Source organism: Vidua chalybeata, chromosome 3 (genome assembly GCF_026979565.1).
Source record: "Vidua chalybeata isolate OUT-0048 chromosome 3, bVidCha1 merged haplotype, whole genome shotgun sequence".
Lineage (NCBI taxonomy): Eukaryota > Metazoa > Chordata > Aves > Passeriformes > Viduidae > Vidua > Vidua chalybeata.
Genome location: NC_071532.1, coordinates 79464775 through 79482719, shown reverse-complemented (window position 1 = coordinate 79482719; position 17945 = coordinate 79464775). Strand labels below are relative to the sequence as shown.

Below are 17945 nucleotides of genomic sequence, written 5' to 3'. Positions count from 1 at the left end.
TTATTCTCTTCACCTTACAGGGATGAATTTCATTACTTTGCAATACACAGGTATGTTTTTCAATATATAAAATAGTTGATAGCAGCTGAAATAGCAGCTGCTACTGACTGTCAGCCTGAATTCATCATTGTTAAAGAAACCTGGGCTTTACATTTTCTACATGTGGCACACTCAAATCATATTTAAACAGAAAAATTTGTAAGAAGCAATATAAAGACTAAATCAAAAACAAAAATCAAAAATAGGACAGGAGCATTAAGAGAACAGTAGGTACCGCTAAAACCGCTGAAAGTGTGGAGCTATACACGAGCAACATGTAGTTCATAAAAACTACATGAATTCTATTTATGAATTCTAGCAGCATATAAATGACAATGAGGGTAAGATGCTAATCCTGAAAAGACATTAAAGTTTATAAATATTATGTGTTATTTCATGCTGAGCATTTGGTCTTTTAAATGACTACTGATTATAAAATTTATTTTGTAGAAGACATCAAATACTCTGAAAGACAGATGCTAACATGCCAACTCCACTTTGCTATACATAAAACAATAATGAAAGCCTCATATATTTTTATAGCGACTCAAATGCCCAATTTGGCATAAGAGTGTACTGAACTGATTAAAATACAGAAAAACACAGTCTTCATAATCCTTGTATATGGGAAATGCTTATGTCAAGGGGTCTTAACGGTCTATCTTCAGCTACAGGAGAAAACCATTTTAAAACCAGCATTTAGTTTTATTTCAAGAATCTCTTCTGATAAACACTGTTTCATGACAGTCTTCATCCAGTGTTGGCACCCCCTGTAGCCTTCTTTCACATGTCCAAGTCCATCAAAGTTGCTCATCAATCCCTGTTAGTGAGTGTCATGCTCCAATAGTCATTACAGTTAAAAATAACATTTACAGAGAAGAGAGAAGTACACGTGGACCACTTACAGAACTGTACAGTATCCAATGTGAATTAGCCTTTAGAACAGGAAAGTGATAAAGTTAACCTGAAAGACAGCAGCTGTAAGCCTGGCATTTGAAAATATGACCTCAGGGGAATGAGGTTTCAGAAAAGAAAGGATAAGGTCTGGAAAAATAAAAGGTACATAACTCTAGTGACATAAATATTCAGATGCTGGGAAAATCTTTTAGTACAAATGTTAAAACATTATTTAAAAATAAACTATAATGATAAAAAAATTTAAAATACAACTGGGATAGATAGTTACTTAAGATTATAATTTTTCTGATGCAAGCCCCAGCAAGTTGCAGCACTCTGGATGCTGCCAGAAGTGAATACAGTATCCACACTACACTCAAGCCTGCCCAAGATCTTCAACTAGAGTCCATGGCTCTGCCTTGTTTCTTTGACAAATGACAATGGGCACCGTGTGCTTCAAAGAGACTCATCCAGGTGGCACTCAGTCAGAAGAGCTGGTTCAAACAACCCCATGGGTTCCAGGAACTTCCACATAAAACTCCTTCTGCCCACATCTTGGGTTTACTCAGAAAACCGATTTCAGGTCTCGGCACATTCCCTCTTGGACCTCATGTGGGATTAGGGAAGCAGGGAACCAGGGGCTGCTATTCCACAGTTTGCAACATAGTGAGTTATGTAACTTGCTGTAACAGTCCTGATAGACCTGTGGGCAGGGGCCAGATCACACAGACATTGCCCCATCTGCCCTTCAGCATCTGAAACAGGCTCCAGAGCTTGCATACATTTTCTAAATTGTAACACAACACAGCAGGTGACAGTGAAAAAATAATTACAAGCTGCCCATAGCAGTATAGACTGAAGGCAAATGACAAAGGAACAGAGAAAAAAAAAAAACTGCATCAGTCCTGTCTTACTACTTTTCTCCAAAGGTCTGGACTTTTTCAGCCTCTTGAGATTCTTGCTACCAAAGCATGTAATATCTATATTATGAGAGTTTGAGTGTACACAGATTTTTGCAAAAAGTATCCTTTTTTTCTTGAAACATTTTGCTTTTACTCTGTAAAATGTCCATCAGTTAGGCTCCAGAAATGGGCAAAGAAGTCAAGGCTTTGGTACAATAAAAAGCAACCCAGTGAAGTAATTCCTCAACTGCTCTCATTCAACCCCCAAAAAATTACACTGTAAAAATAATCGGAGTAACAGGATTACAAGCCTTACACTGGAAAACTTTAAAACCAATTTTACATGGTACCAAGAATAATTAAAGCTTGACATTTCACTAATAATCAAAAAATCTCTAGTTAATTTTGGAAACCACCATGTTCACCTCAAACTATACTAAAAATACTTCATAGTAAAAACTTCATGGACTTAGTCATTGCAGATGTTTTGCATTACTCATATAAAATACTCTTTACTAATATCTAACTATACTCTAGATATCTAACACTGTTTTTCATTTACTGCCTCACCTCCTCTGCTTGCACAGCATTTTGTGGTCTGAATGTCCAAACTAATGATGCATCCTTTTCATACAAAAAAAGACTAAATCAAATAAGTCACTTTTATAGTCACTTCTTAAAACATGAATTTATTAATTTTACTATATTCCTAAAGCATCACTAATCTAGACAATCAGCTTTTATATATTGTACCTTAACCACATAGCAGCTATTCAATGGGATGTGTTTGCAAACAAGAGGTAGACTCTGCAAAATACTATGGTTTAACCAGCAGGGCTCTTTTGCTCCAGAAGCTACTTAAATTCCTCTGACAGTTGCTCAATAAATAACTTAATTACTTACACTCTAATGGGCACAAATAGAAGTATTTGAAGACTGTGAATGAGAGAACGGTTTACCAGAGCCAGACCCATTCATTTTTAAGACAAAAAATAACCTACTGTTCTGTTTCAATAGCTATCATGTTTGTATTATTTTATGCTAATGTTAACTGCGTAGAAAGCCATCAACAAACAGCATCAACGGTGTTATCTACTAGGAATCTTGCAATGCTAGGGATGCTTTTCTAAAAAAAACCAAATTTTAAATGCTACTTAAATGTGAAATACTCAAACAAGTGAGATCATTGTCCTTCTATTTATTTCAACAACTTGCGATGGCTTGGCTCATTGGAACATGGAAAATTTCCCATATTTAGATAATAACATCCTTTAAGGCCGTTAACTGGCCTTTAAATTGCCATAATTTGCTCTCAGTAACTATCAACAGGGACAAAAGTGAAGACTTACTAAAAAATGCTTCTTCCTATGGCATGTCCTACCCAGCTTCAATGAAAAAGTCACTTCTGAAATGAGATATTATCTTCCATTTGTAGAGCTGACTCTAACTGCTGAAAATGAACACTCTGTAAAAGTAGAAATCTCCCTTTACCACTTGCACATTTTAAAAAATGCAAACAACCTGATGAGCAGCACTATTTCTGTATTTACTTCCTGTTAAACTTACAGCATGAATGAATGTATGAGACAGACCAATTGTCTAGTACTGTGTTCAATAACAACTTTTAACATGGGGGAAACACCTGCAGGTCCAACTCTATCTCAGACAGAGAAACTGAGAAGCAGCATGATTATTCTTAAGATTTATGTAATCTGATGTTAACAAAGTTCCAACACACCAGTTGTTTTCTGAAATTCACTCACACAGAACGTATTCAGAAAAACCGAGGACATATATATTACCTATACAAAGTGGTTTTAATCATAGGAATTGAACATCTTTAAATAAAATTATTTTTAAAAAAATAATGATTTTCTGACTCAAAAATTACTAGAAGCCTTTATCATAAAATTTGAGAAAATAATTATAATAGATGGAACCCCAAAGAAACATTTTGGGCATTAAATATCTTCAATATATCTGGTCACTGTGCTAGAAATTAACCTCATCCATCAGAGGCAAATAGCCTTATACTTTCCCTCCTTATAAAAATTCAGTCATGACCCCATGTAAAGATTTTCGTTTCATGAAGTCAGGATCAACATTTTGGGAAAAAACACAGCATGCAACAATCCCAGCTAACACAATTGAATATTGCTGGTCTTCACTACACACATACAGGAAACAAAGCACAGGATGGGAATGGACCTAGCGAGGAGTCAGAGTCAGTGCTATGGGGTGATGGAGTATTCAAATAGCATCATCCAGCAGTCACACCAGAAGTGTTTCTGAAGCTTCCAGCCTCTTCAAGGGAATCAAAGGCTCGAGTCCAGTGTCAGAATGCACACAAGCTTTTCTGAGGACGTTGCTTTTGGAAGCCTACATGCCATATTTTATGTCATCTTTCAAAGATGGTATTTGTTTCACTGTAAGACTGAATGAACAAACCATTCATCAAATGACTGACATTACAACCACCCTCAAGAAGAATTCCATTTCAAAACACGAACTGGAGCATTTGCTACATTCTGTTAAATGGCAAAGTAAAAGCAGAACTAGGCACATTGCTTGCAGAATAAGGCAAAATGGCAATTTTTTCAATACACTATTTTCTTGAGAATTACATATACTTATGCTCATATACTATTTATTCATGAAAAAATAACACATTATTAATTGAACAGAAAACAAACCATGTTCCATATTTTCATTGCCAGAGATAAATATCTACAAGTCATGTTTAAGAAGCTCCTTTTAGATTACCAAGGGAAACTCTCAGACATACTGTTGCCTAAAACTGGCTGTATGAATAACCTGACCCTCAACACACAGTGCAGCAAACCTGTACATTCATATGTGCTTAGAATAAACCTAAAGAACGCTAAGAGAAAAGCAACCAAAAATACCCTCTGATACAACAAAGTTGTCATAATATTGTGAACTTTTGAAATGGAGATGTGCTGCTGTGTCTCTGTAAGCTACATTACAGCTTCATCTCAGGAATAGGAAGCTTTTCTTTTTGGTGGAAAATTCCACCAGAACGCCGAAAACAATAGTTAATTTCAGTATACTAGAGTACTAAAATGAAGTTGTGAGAGCCCCTAAACTCCCTTTTTTCCTTAAGACTGAACAAAAATTCATGTTAAAAGCAGTCACTTTGGAAATTAAGAAGCAAAAATGAGAACTGGCTTTTGACCATCTTTGTGTCAAAGGCATGGGTTCTCATTCAGTACAAACTGAAGCTTGCTTTTCTTTTTTTTATTTCTCAGTAAATGTTTCCCTTATTTCTGTCAGTTGATTTAAGCCTTCCATATCACTGCCTGCCTTCAGCTGGAAGTCCTTGCTTTCCTTACAAGAACAACTTGCTTGGTTTGGTTTATGCACATTCATCTATTTGATCTATGCTCCCAGCAGGCCCTTACCCACCATTTTCCAAAAGATAGTGGATTTCCTACATGTGGCTTTATCACCTAATTCTCATTAGCCAAAAAGCAGAACTGACAGTACCATCACTTAATTCAAAGAGCAGTGGTCAGGATGTCAGATGCCCTGAAAACCCTTCTCCACCCAGCAAATTACATGATGTTACTGCTACTCTACAATAGATTCGTAATGCTATTATGTCCTAATCTTTTTCATTTTAAGTTTATTATAATTGACACTGATGACACTTTTTATTCAGCTGTGCCCATAAGAAAACAATTTTATGCAGCTATATAGCTTTGCTAAAAAAGGATGGAAGTGCCTTGCAAGAAATAAAAGGGTCCACTTCTATCCCAAAACTTTTCTTTCTTGTCTTTTTCAGAAGCCTCCTAAGCATATGGCACTCCCAAATATAGTATGTAAAAAGCTCCAGGACCAAAACATCTAGCCATAAATATAGAGAAATACAAGATACATTACAACACACAATCATTCCATTTGTTATGCTTTTAAAGGCTGAAAATATTTATGCCTTGTATTCACTTTTGATTTTTCATTTTAAGACTTGACTATCTATTTAGAAAACTTGTAGATAGAGACAGAAAACTAAGATGTTAGAATAGCCAAGCTACTGCAAAGTTGCAGTGATTTTACTAGGGCTTTTACTTCCTCTTTCAGACTTTACCAAATACAGTTACAGGAATTAAGGTAGGGGTTTTTTTTAAAGCTACTAAATATCTCGTATTGGAAATGTAACAATGAGACAATGTTGGACTGAGTAATGAGAGTATTTTGAACAGAGAAGCTGCTGAATGTGTAAGCAGGGGATTTGGGTGGTGCCAAAGGACGTGCAACAAATGTACAGAAAATGGGAGCTGGAGAAACTCCAGTGTAAGCACACCCCTAAAGGAAAACATCCTCGGAGCATAGGCTGGGATATATACAGAATGAGCTAATAAAGCAGTGTAATGCTTCTAAATCACTGGCATCTCATCTGAATACTACTGGTACCTTGTTTTGCAGTGTCAGATGGTAACATCAAGAATTACTGGGGACACGGACTCTTTGCATAGAAGGACAGCATAGGATTCCTCTATCTCTAAGGAGGTCTTAATATTAAAACAAAATAAAACCCTGCACTAGATGTTTATCAGTCAACTATAACAGTTCTCTGCTACAAGCTCATGTTACCAACACAAAAATCCCTATGCTGGTGATACCTAATTGTAAACACATGCAGCAACACCATTTATTTTTTATCCCACTGATATCTGCAAGCAAGCTCTTTCCCTTCCACAGCATAGCCCTAGGAAGGGAGAAAGATACCCACACATTTTTCTTAGTACTTCCCAAGCAATGAGTTGCAAGGTGTTTGTTTTCTGTTGCAGTTGTCTCTTTGTTCATGTGGCACAAGCTGTTACTGTCTGGGTTGTCCTAAATGAACACTAGAATGGTGCAGAATTCCAGCACGTGGAGATGGATACAATATGCAAACTACTGTCAAGAGCAAGCTACAACTTCAGGGCTGTCCCAGGGCCACTCAAGGCAGAAGGGAGTATCATTCTGTACAAAAGGAAGGATGAAGTAACATCATTTGCAGACACTGCATGGGATTTGATAGGTTGTCCTTGAAAAGGTATTGAACTAAGGAAAGTTAAAGTTCTCTTATTGAAAGGAAGTGACTCTTAAGGTTTGTTTTGAAGTCAAATGATGTTGACAATTAGGAAACTCAAAATCTATCAGGTTTACAGAGGCTGTTTCATGAGGGAAAAATTTTAGTAGATAAATATAGCTTGTATAGAGTTAGAGCTAATAAATAGACCTCTCCTGTACTGTATGACGTGATACCTTAGTGTTGCCAGTGGAATCTTTGGCCAAGTAAAGGTGTGAAATCTAAATAAAATCTCTGCCCTTAAAGTACATTTCATTAAGGAATATACTGCTTTGGGAAATTGGGGAGCTTTTAACCAGAAGGCAGTGTTGCAGGCTGGCATAGAGTCAAAATCTCCCTAAAATTTCAGGAAAATAGAAAGACATTGAAGAGTAACATGGTTATATATTGATACAAGTTGTAGTTGCTGATATGAAACTGTAACAGGCTAAAATAATACCTTTATTTTAAAACACAGATACATAGTTTATTTGTTGCAAAGGATATAGCCTACCTTTTATGTGGTATTGGCACTAGAAAGAAAAGATTAGTCAGAGTAAAGACATTTCACTTGGGATCATGTACTTTTTGTCCAGTCTTCTGCACGTAGATCCACAAGATGACTGTTTTAGTAAAGGAAACAAGAAGGTTCTAATAAATACTGCATTACTAACTGTCACACAAACCGTCTTTCCCATTTAGTGAAAAGCATCTGTATGAAACTTCTTTGTTTCAGAGGACTGTCTCAGTAGGATATAATGAAATGAGGAAGATAATCACATGCCAAAATCCACAGAAGTAAGTTCCCATTAGCTCAAAGTGCAGATGCCCTTGAAAAGATGAATTTGAGTCCCCCAAATTTGTGGAGAAGGGAGAACATTCAGTTGTTCTCACACAATAGATAGTAGAAATTATTAAAAAATAACAGTACAAGCCAAATGAGGACAGGGATCCCCTGGAAACATCCAGGACTCTGTGAAGGAAGTGAACAAGGGAACAGAAAGGCATGGCCAGTATTTTAATTTTGGCCCTCTTGCTCAGAAACCACCACGGATGTCTGTAGAAGAGCACTGAGTCTTGCTAGCCGTGTTCCTTAGAAGACTGTGTTAAGAATGACCAAACATTGACTGCTGCCAAACATTTTGAGAGTTATGTTTTGAGAAGGGATGGCCTCATTTCCTCCTGCTCACAGCCAAGATGTACTCCATCCAGAAAAAACAGAGCAATGCACCTACAAACTTAGGTCTGAAAGCCAGAAATTCCATGCTTGTGATGTGCTTTAGGATAAAGCTTTTATGACCATGATCAAAAGTCCCTGAAATATTACCTGCAGAAGAAATAATGTATGAAGTTTATGAGAACAGGAAGAGGCTAATAATAGATAAAGCTCCAGCTCAGACAAGACTAAATGGAAGAAACAACTCCAAGTGCTACTTCTGTAAAGACCACGACCTCCAAGTACTGTAGGTTATACCTACATGCAAGCACCAAGTACATACCAAAAACATGGAGGATGTTATATTTCATAATGCTAGGTCAGAACTACCTACTCTCAGTTTGGCACAATAAAATCATTCATGATTTTATTCTGAGGTGAAAGGTTAATAAAAAGATTTAAAAAATCACACTGTACCTAAATCGTGAAACCTATTGCCAAAATATTATGAAAAGCCATGAATTTAACAGTTCTAGAGAGACCAGATGACTACATGCATATAAACTGAAGAATATCACAATGTTTTCAAAAATCAAGACATAACTTTTTTTCCTTCAGTAACTTCTTACATGAGAAACTGGCTTAATATTTACAAAGCACTCTATGACCAAAACGAGGTCCACTGTCGTCTTCTGTGCAAGATCCTCACACCTTTCCCTGCAGCACCATTACTGTCTGCTGATAGACCAAGCTAAATATATGCTGGGCACAATCCAGTCTACAAGACAGTCCAGGAGAAAAGAGAAGTTCAGCACTCTGCTAATTTTCCTTTTCCAGCTTTTCAGAGCAGAGCAAATATTTTGCTGGGAAGATTCTATTAGACTTACCTTCAAGCCACAGAAGCAACAGAATGCTAAGTGAAGTTTTAGCTTGATGAAAGTAAAAGCAGATCAGAATCGTGCCAGAAAGTAAAATTACTGGATGCCATGAACTCTATGGCAAGGCTACACACAGGGGGGTAAAAAAAAGGAAAGAGAAAAAAGTTGCCTGGAATATGTCAACAGTTGTCATCTTCACAAAAGATGGAAGTGAAAAATGACCAACATGTATTCCAAAATTGCTTGGTGAGAGGTTGCAACTGGCATCATCATGAGGCTTTAGAAGCCATTAAGAGAAAGGTTGTCTAAAATTAGAAGAAATGCTACAGCTATACTAATTCTCTGTTGAAATGCTACAAAGTAACTTGCCACTCAAACCAGGTCCTTCTGCAGAACAGAATTCCAACAGTTTATTTTCAAAGAAGCATTTTGCTGTTATGCCTTTACTGCAAAATATTTTGATTTCATATGCTGTCCTAATAGTCAAGACCTTACAAGAGATAGGTTAAAAAGCTTGCACATTTCCTTTTTCCCACTTACAGATTAAAATTCTACATAGTTTTCAGAGAAGAAAATACTAGGAAAAATAACTGTGAATCTAGTGCTTTGTTACATCTTTTAATATAATTTTATGTTACACAATAATCACTTCTAACTAAATCTAAATGAAGATACTAAGATAATTATGTATAGCAACAATTAGATTAATAAAGTCCCTAAATAGACATATGTATACATATATATGCTTTTCCAGGGGAGGAAAAATCATCCAGATGTGCTGAAAAAAACCTAAGGGAACTGCTATACTGGTGAAGAAGTAACATGAAATAAATTCAGACATTCTAGTAGTCTCAATCAAGAAAACACCACACATCTGAAGGAGAGACAGAGTTTCAAAAAACTTCCAGGAACCAAACTTTCTTGGCTTATGTGATCATGGAGTACTTGACAAGTTTCTGGCCTCCAGCAAGCCAAATCTGGTTTTTGAAGAGACTTGGATGCCACAGACATCCATTGGAATTAAGGAAAATAATTCAAATAAAAGCCTCATTAAAAACCACAAAAAGATTTTTGAATGCACCACAGGATCAACCTTGTGCTGGCAAGCAGACTGCAACTTCTGATGCCAAGGTCTAACATTTTGCATGTTCTGTCACAGGAAAGAAATATTTCCCCATTCTCTATTTCTTTTCTTTATTAAAAAGCAATGCTATCTTGCAGCAGGAAATCTCAGCATGTAAATATTTGTCAACAAAAAAAGAACTCACATTTGCAACATTTGCATTCAATACCATGCATCTGAATCATTGTGAATGTAAATACATAAAATAAATGTAAATACATATATTATTTTTGAGAAATATAAGGAAAGGAAAAGGCTAAGTCTCAAATTTGTACATGCTGAGTGACTACACACTTCAGCAAGGAGGAAATCTGGTAAACAATTTCAAAGCTAACTAACTTTGCCTTTTAAGAGACTGCATCAGACCAAATAGAGCTGCTTTAAAAATGGTTCCTAGTCAGCCTCATAGTGTGTGACTGCATTGGGAAGTTATTTCAGAGAACTCTGCCACACCTGTGTAGCTGCATCAGCTACCCAGGCTTGCTCTGATCCTATTCTGATTGAAAGGGCTTTTCCTTCTAGGAATGGCAATATATAAACAGTCACCTAACATTTTAACAACATCCAAAGTCTTCAGCATAGCAGAACTTGGCAATTATATCTCCCTTCTCTGAATGCTGAGTTTACACAAGAATCTTAAACTCCTGGGTGTTCTCTATACAATGTAAAAGTTGCTTTTGGATCCTTAGAGGAAATTTCCACTGAGCTTTCCCATATTTATTCTTGTCGGATGAAAGAACTGTTGCATTTCAGAAATCTATTTACAGAAATAGATTCTTTCTTGGTAAGTAATCAAAAGCTGTCATGTCTATGTACATGCCTTGTGCAACTGAAGAATTTTCTCTTTAGGAATTTAAATGATGGATAGAAACTCTGAACCAAGAAGTGATCTAGTAGAGATTCTGAGATAATGCTTTTAATGATAGCATGAGCATTACAATAGAAGCAGAACCCCATTATATTCCTAGCATAAGTAAAGCTTCTATCTGTACAGGTCCAAATTCCTTCTCTGACCAACTCCATGAAGGATAATTTCTTCCCTCATCCTCCTCAACAGTTAGGAAGAAGACCAGACAGACTGGTCTTCTAAATTATGTTTATGTAACAATATGGTGTAGGTAGGTGCATGTTACAGATCTGCTATCAGATCTGTACTGTTTACTTCTACAATAATACTCTCATTCATTAAAGCTGTGGATTCAAAGCTGACTATTCAGAGTGAATAATGCAATCTTGAATCTGAATAGTACAAAAAAAGTCAATTATACAGATGAGCTTCAAACCAGTGAGCCAAGTTACTTTGCAGCTGGTTCTCTTGAGAAATGATGCTTCATCACATGGTTAGCTGGTCAGCACAAATGTTTATTCTAAAATTGCAAGCTATTGCTTCAGGATGAAAACCTTTTCCTGAGCCAGAGTCCTTCTGTGACTGTAAGCACACCATGTGAGCCCATAAAGTCTCCTAAAACCACATAAGGGAGTCACAGAAGATGATCTCATTTAATGATTCCATGAGACACCTACTTTTTGAACTCTAAATTAATTTTGTCCTTCCTTGCCTCAAGAGATAACTTGTGAGCCAGGCGCTTCAAACTCATTTCACAAGGTAAAGAAGTATAACTGAGTATTGGAAAACATCCTTACAGACATAAACTAAACATGACACTGCCTTACTAACTGCAGTGAGATAAACATGGTCTGTAGCAAATGAGTAATTTTTAACTCATTTACCTCCAAGTCTGTTTCTAACGGGATCTGTATTAAACTATGAAATAGCAAACATCTCCTGAGCTATGGGAAGAGGCAGTATTAAAAATATTCTGAAATAAAAAACCATTGTGAAAGAAAAACAGTCACTTCTCTGTAAAGACAGCACTTACATATGAGTCAGCATAAAGCAGATACAGACAGTTCTTACAGATGAGAATATGTTTTTTTCAAGGTATGATCAGATTATACCTTTTTCCTTGATCACAACTTCTTGAAAAAAAATCAATCAATCAAAATTGTAAGATGATACAGTCTGGACTAAATCTTACATCTTTTACTCCTTTTCTCCTTCAGAATATTAAATTTGATGTTTATATTTTCTTCCCCATCCATCTTATGGAGGATACTGTTTATGAGGTATGCTGGCATATAAGGCTTAATGCTAAATCTGCCATGGTTTAGAATGCAATCCCAAACTAAAATATATTGGTTGCTTTGCATAGTTGGTTTTGGAATAATTTAGAAAAGGTTTTTCTTAGGAAAATAACCATAACTCTGTAACAGCGCAGTGGAAGAATGCATTGTAAGCATTTTTCTTAAGTAGAAGAGAGTCTGTCAAAGATCATAGAACCACAGAATGGTTTGGATTGTAAAGGACCTTAAAGATCATCTAGCTCCAACCCTGCTGCAAAAGAGACTCTGAGGTGCTGGAACATGTCCAGAGAAGGGCAAAAGAGGTGATGAAGGGTCTAGAGCACAAGTCATAGGAGGAGTGGCTGAGGGAACTGGGGTTGTTTAGCCCCGAGGAGGCTCAGCGTAACCTTATCACTCTCTACAACTGCCTGAAAGGAGGTTGTAGCCAGGCAGGGGTTGGGCTCTTCTGGCAGTCAGTGAATGACAGGATGAGAGGAAATAGTCTCAAGCTGTGCCAGGGAGTTTCAGGTTGGACGACAGGAAGAATTCTTCACTGAAAAGGTTTTTAAGTATTGGAACAGGCTGTCCAGGGAGATGGTGGAGTTGCCATCCCTGGAAGCGCTCAAGAAATGATTGGATGTGGCACTTAGTGCTATGGTTTAGTTGACATGGTGGTTTTCAGTCAAAAGCTGGACTCAATGACCTCTTTTGAAAACTTAACAATTCCATGAATCTAATTAAAATGGGTGTTTTTCTCCACAGATGCTTCACTCATCTAGGGAGAAAAGGAGAAGTATGTGCATGGGCAGAGGTGCTCCTTGTGAAATATTTTATATGGCAAAGAATATCAAAATGAGGAGTAATGAGACCAGTGTAAGCAAAGACTTAATTTCCAGACACATTTAGCACTTCCTGGAAGGCCAGTAAATTCACCATGGTGGTAAATACTCAGGCAGAAAAAGGAGATGACTTCTGTTACTAAGGGAGGCACCTAAAAGCCACAGATCATTAAACAGGTTTAAATAAGGATTCTTGAGGTATTTTTGAACTTTTTAATGTGCACAGAAGTGGAAATTCTTGGTTTCTGCAGCTGACCAGATGGTCCTGACTCATTCTATCAGTCACAAGGCCAAAATGATTTTCACATTCAGAACAAAACCTTGAAGCCATAAGTCTCTCTGAAAAATCTCCCACTGAAGAATTTGTGAGCAGTCATTTGTTCCCTTACATCTTGCAAGTTTCTTACTTTTGATCAATGCCTTCACTGTAAAAAACCTATTTCTGCTAACAGCCATGCACATGCAGCTCGTTTTTCTCTTTCTTTGCCAGAAAATTCTGCAGAAGGCTCTGAAGTGTTGTTCCAGTTTGCACATGAAGGCAGTGATATACACAATGTTCTCAAACAGGAGCTCACACTCTGTGAGTTGATGTTCAAGAGGCAGAGTGAAACAGAAGTGTCTATCCTTCTTTCATACCATTTCCTCATCATTCTATAAATACAGATATTGTACACAGAATCAAAGCACTCCAGTAACCAACCTATGAAGCAAGAAATCATTAAACAGTGAAACAGGCACTTTGATGATTTGTGATAATTTTTAAGATATCAGTAGATACATATATAATGCATCCTTAGTTTGTACACATATTGTTTTAAAAAATATATATATATATATGTGTGTGTGTGTATAAAATACCAATAACATAAATATTTATACAGGCAAAAGTCTATGCTTTTCAAGTTTCTAAGACAAATCTAAAACTAAAGTTCCATTCTTCTCCTGTTTTCTAATATGCTGCTAGATTTCTAAAACAATATAATAGTTATACTATACAATATAATACAGTACATATACTATACAGTTTAATAGTTATGATCAGTCAATAAGATTAAAAATATACTCATGTTTTAATGCAAATCGACCAATCATTTGCCTTCTTAATGCATATAAGAAATGCACAATTATTGTTTAATGTAGACCAAAAGTGTAGCTTGAACGATCTCAATTATTGCAGTTTTGGCTTATATGCAGTTGTTAAAAAAACCCCTACAGAAATCTGCCAAGAGGAAAATAAGATACCATTACTTTTATTTGAAGTATAAACTTACATACCTTGGCCTCCGGAATGCTAAACCATATTGTTGGCAAGCCAGTCCCACAGTGGGAGTATAAACAATAGGCATGAACCTTTCAATGTCAGAAGCCAGCACTTTATAGAAAAGCTTTTCATTTCGATCCTGAAGACTCATTAGCAGCATGTATCTGTGGAGAATTACATATAATTAGACAGACATCAAGGGAACGTATAAAGTAGATTTAGAAATAGATTTGGTGTTTGGATAATTAAAATTATGTGTGTTCTATAATAGCCTCTGTCTTATTGAAAGTATTCAAATTCATCCTAGCCTTAACAGCACAAATGGTTCAGACACAAAGCATAACAAACTGGTTGAGACAGAGAAACTGAAGTCATCACAGAGTTGTCAAACTCTACATACCCAGGAAGATAATCCCTCTCAGGTATAAAACATTGTGCTGCAATTGAAGATTTGGTCTGTCAGAACCTTATTTGTGTATATCAGTTGCTCCACTTGAAATGAGACCAGCATTAAATATAACTTAAACAAGCTTGCTCAAAGAAAACAGAACTAAAACCATTAAGCTTTGAATGCTCCTTCCTAGATAGAAATTTATCTTAAATCCAGACTAATACTTCCAATAAATACTGAAAAACAAAGCTTTTGAAAACAAAGCATACACACAGCCTCTCATACCCTAAGTCGATGTTTAACTTGAAATCTGCAATATCTCCTAACTAAAATCAATTTTGAGGAAGTTCTGTATTTATTTAAAAAGAAAACCAATGAGAAAAAAAAAAGAATCATATAAATGAGACTGAAAGGAAGTTCATGTTTAGGTGGACCTGCTTTTTACTACCATCACACTTATACTGAATGATTACATTACTGTTTCAATATACCAATCAGGAAGCCAAATTGCAGTGCTGAGTGTGACAAATTATATCAGTCTATGAGCGACTTCAAGTTATACCAGTTCACACAGGTATGAACTCTGTCACTTTGTGAACACTTAAAATTTAGAAATTTAGTGATCTTACACATCACCTGTCTATTCACTAGTTTTAGCAATGTTAAGTATTCTTGTGAAAATTAAGTAGTCTTCTAAACCAATAGGTTTACACAAAATCTTTTACTTAAGTATACAATTTATGTAGGTGGTTTTTTTTTTTTAATTTGCAATGGATTACTAATTACTTACACTCAAAAAGCTTAATATGCCCATCATTTTATTACACAAGTGTTGAGGATACATAAAGAACACATTCCTTCCAAAAGCCTAGAGATTTGTGTACTTAACTATTATTCAAATGAACTTTCCTTCTGCATACTCAGGCATCACATGCTCCAATAAGATCTAATTCATTCTTTAGGAAGACACAAATATAGCCAGGTAACCATGTGACAAAGAACAGCTTAGTAAATCTGAGTGCATTCCATTCAAGCTTAGCTTGCCTACCCCTGTATATCAGGGAAGCACTCCTTTTGGGGTCTATTATGTAAACTTTCACGAGCACTATGAGCAAGGCAAGCAAAGCCAGTTTGGCAGCTGGTGACTGTAATGAGGTGACAGAAGTGAGGCAAAACAATATCCCCGCCCTTGTGTCATGAAGGGTATTTTAGACCCTAAAAAGATAAAGATCTAGAAACCAAAAAGTTGCAGTTGTTCTCTAAATACCATCACCATGAGGCAGTTGGAACCACCTTCCATCATACACATTAGTTTTGAATGTTCTCCAAGGTTAAAATATATCCTGCTCTTGTAGTTCTCAGCTACAAATACACATACATATAAATTAATTTTCTTTCATATTATTACATTTCCCTATAGCCTTTCATTCTCCCAGTATTTCATTATGATATAGCATATGTTGCAATGTCTTTGAATTCTCAGAACATTTTCTTTATTAAAACCTTTCTCCTGAGGATGACTATCCCAACATTTACCTTGAAATACAAGTTCTTGCACATGTAGTTGTGAATACACATGAAGGTTTTCCTTTTGTTACTAGAGAACATTTAAAGTGATGTTAGAGAATATCATGCATATTTTTGGCCCCCACTCTATACTGGACACTTCAACACCATGTGAGCCACAGCACCATTCCAAAGCAGTTGCCGTGTTTTTTTTTTTTTTTTTTTTTAATCAATTTCTTTTAAAAGGAGGTGTGGCTTAAGAGTATAAAACACCTTTTCATCATCATTTCTTATTACTCAGATCAAGCCTAGATTTTAAACAGGGTAAAGAAATCTTTTACAAAAGAAACTAAAAGCTTAGCAAAAGGCTCCCTTGGGGCTTCAAATGAAAAACCTGTTTGTTAAAACTCTCCACTAAGTTTTTACTGTCCTATAGCATTAAACTGGGGTTTTATTTTCTTGTTTGTGTTTATCATGCCATTTTTATATTCATGATACACTAAAGAACTTGCAAAATGAGTAACTGCATACTACTTACATTTTCAAATATTACATACTTGATCATATATACGTAAGTATAAGAAATACTATTAAAAAGTGAAAAATATTTCTAGGGAAGTGCAATTTTTATCAGGCTTTTTCCATGGCAGGTATATGTCTTCTTTCTCAGCATTGTAATTTGCTTAGTTAAGGGTATCAAATTCCTCAAAAATTCCTTCTAAAGGGAAAACCAAAAATGCTTCATATTCAATGTGGGGTTGTTTATTATGCATCAGACAACAAGTATGCATCTTTTAGCAACATCCAAGTATCTACACAACTAAATGCATGAAGTGCTTTTCAGCATTGTGTTTAATGGAATCTTTTACTGAAGCCCATATTTAATTGAAAACATAATGAAAGCAAGCAATAAAACAGTGAAAACAATCTTTTGTGCTATAAAAAGGGAGAAAAGTCATCTGTCCTCAGACAAGGAGTCTTGAATGAAGATTTCAGGCAAGAGTTTCAGAGGACAAAAACCAAGGTCTAGCAAGTCAGACAGAGGAGACTGCCAAGCATTCAAATTTCAGCGTGTCACTCTTCTCCCCTTGCCTTTACTTCACCTAAGAATGTTTCATACTAGTCTGCTATTATGAAGGAAATGAAATACAGTAGCAACAAAAGGATGTAAACCACATTATCATCTACAATCCAAAAGAAAATTGATGTAACTACCGGAAAGTTATTGATTATTTCTTAGGATAACTGGCCCAACTATCACTGGCATACACTTTACAAGGCAAAATGGAGAGGTGAAAATAGAACAAATCCAACTTTTTTTTTTTGCTCTTATCTTGAAAAACATGAGAGTAAATAAAGACGGTGGGAGGAGAGGCTATTATTTTTAACTTGTGTAAGACACTTAGTTCTATTACTCTGCATCATCAGTATTTATATAAAAATTCATTAAAAACAGGGAACTTTAAGAAAAAAACAAAATAAGACAGCCTTCTCTAGAAAAGCAATATGATGGCCCCTCTCCTAATGGTAACACATCCAGTATAACATTTTACAGCATGACTCTTTGAAGAAAGAAAAGCTCAGGCAAAAGATGTCACCATGTCAGGAGCAACAATTTAAGTATCAATACAGAGCAAGAAGAAAGACAATTAAGAACATACAGGGGAAAAAAAATAAATTACTTACAGAATCCATCACAGCTTTTCCAAATTAAGTTAGAGGAATAGAATTTTTTTCCTCTTATTGGTGTCCCTT

General features: G+C 35.9%; 1 protein-coding gene across 2 annotated transcripts in view; it reads right to left on the bottom strand.

Annotated features, from left to right (window-relative positions):
- Positions 1-17945, bottom strand: part of ME1 (malic enzyme 1) — a 152672-nt gene that overhangs the window by 93583 nt on the left and 41144 nt on the right. For both annotated transcript variants that reach the window (XM_053937907.1, XM_053937908.1), the window contains exon 3: positions 14308-14457. In XM_053937907.1, the coding sequence (XP_053793882.1) occupies positions 14308-14457 (150 nt within the window). The remainder of the gene's footprint in view (positions 1-14307; positions 14458-17945) is intronic.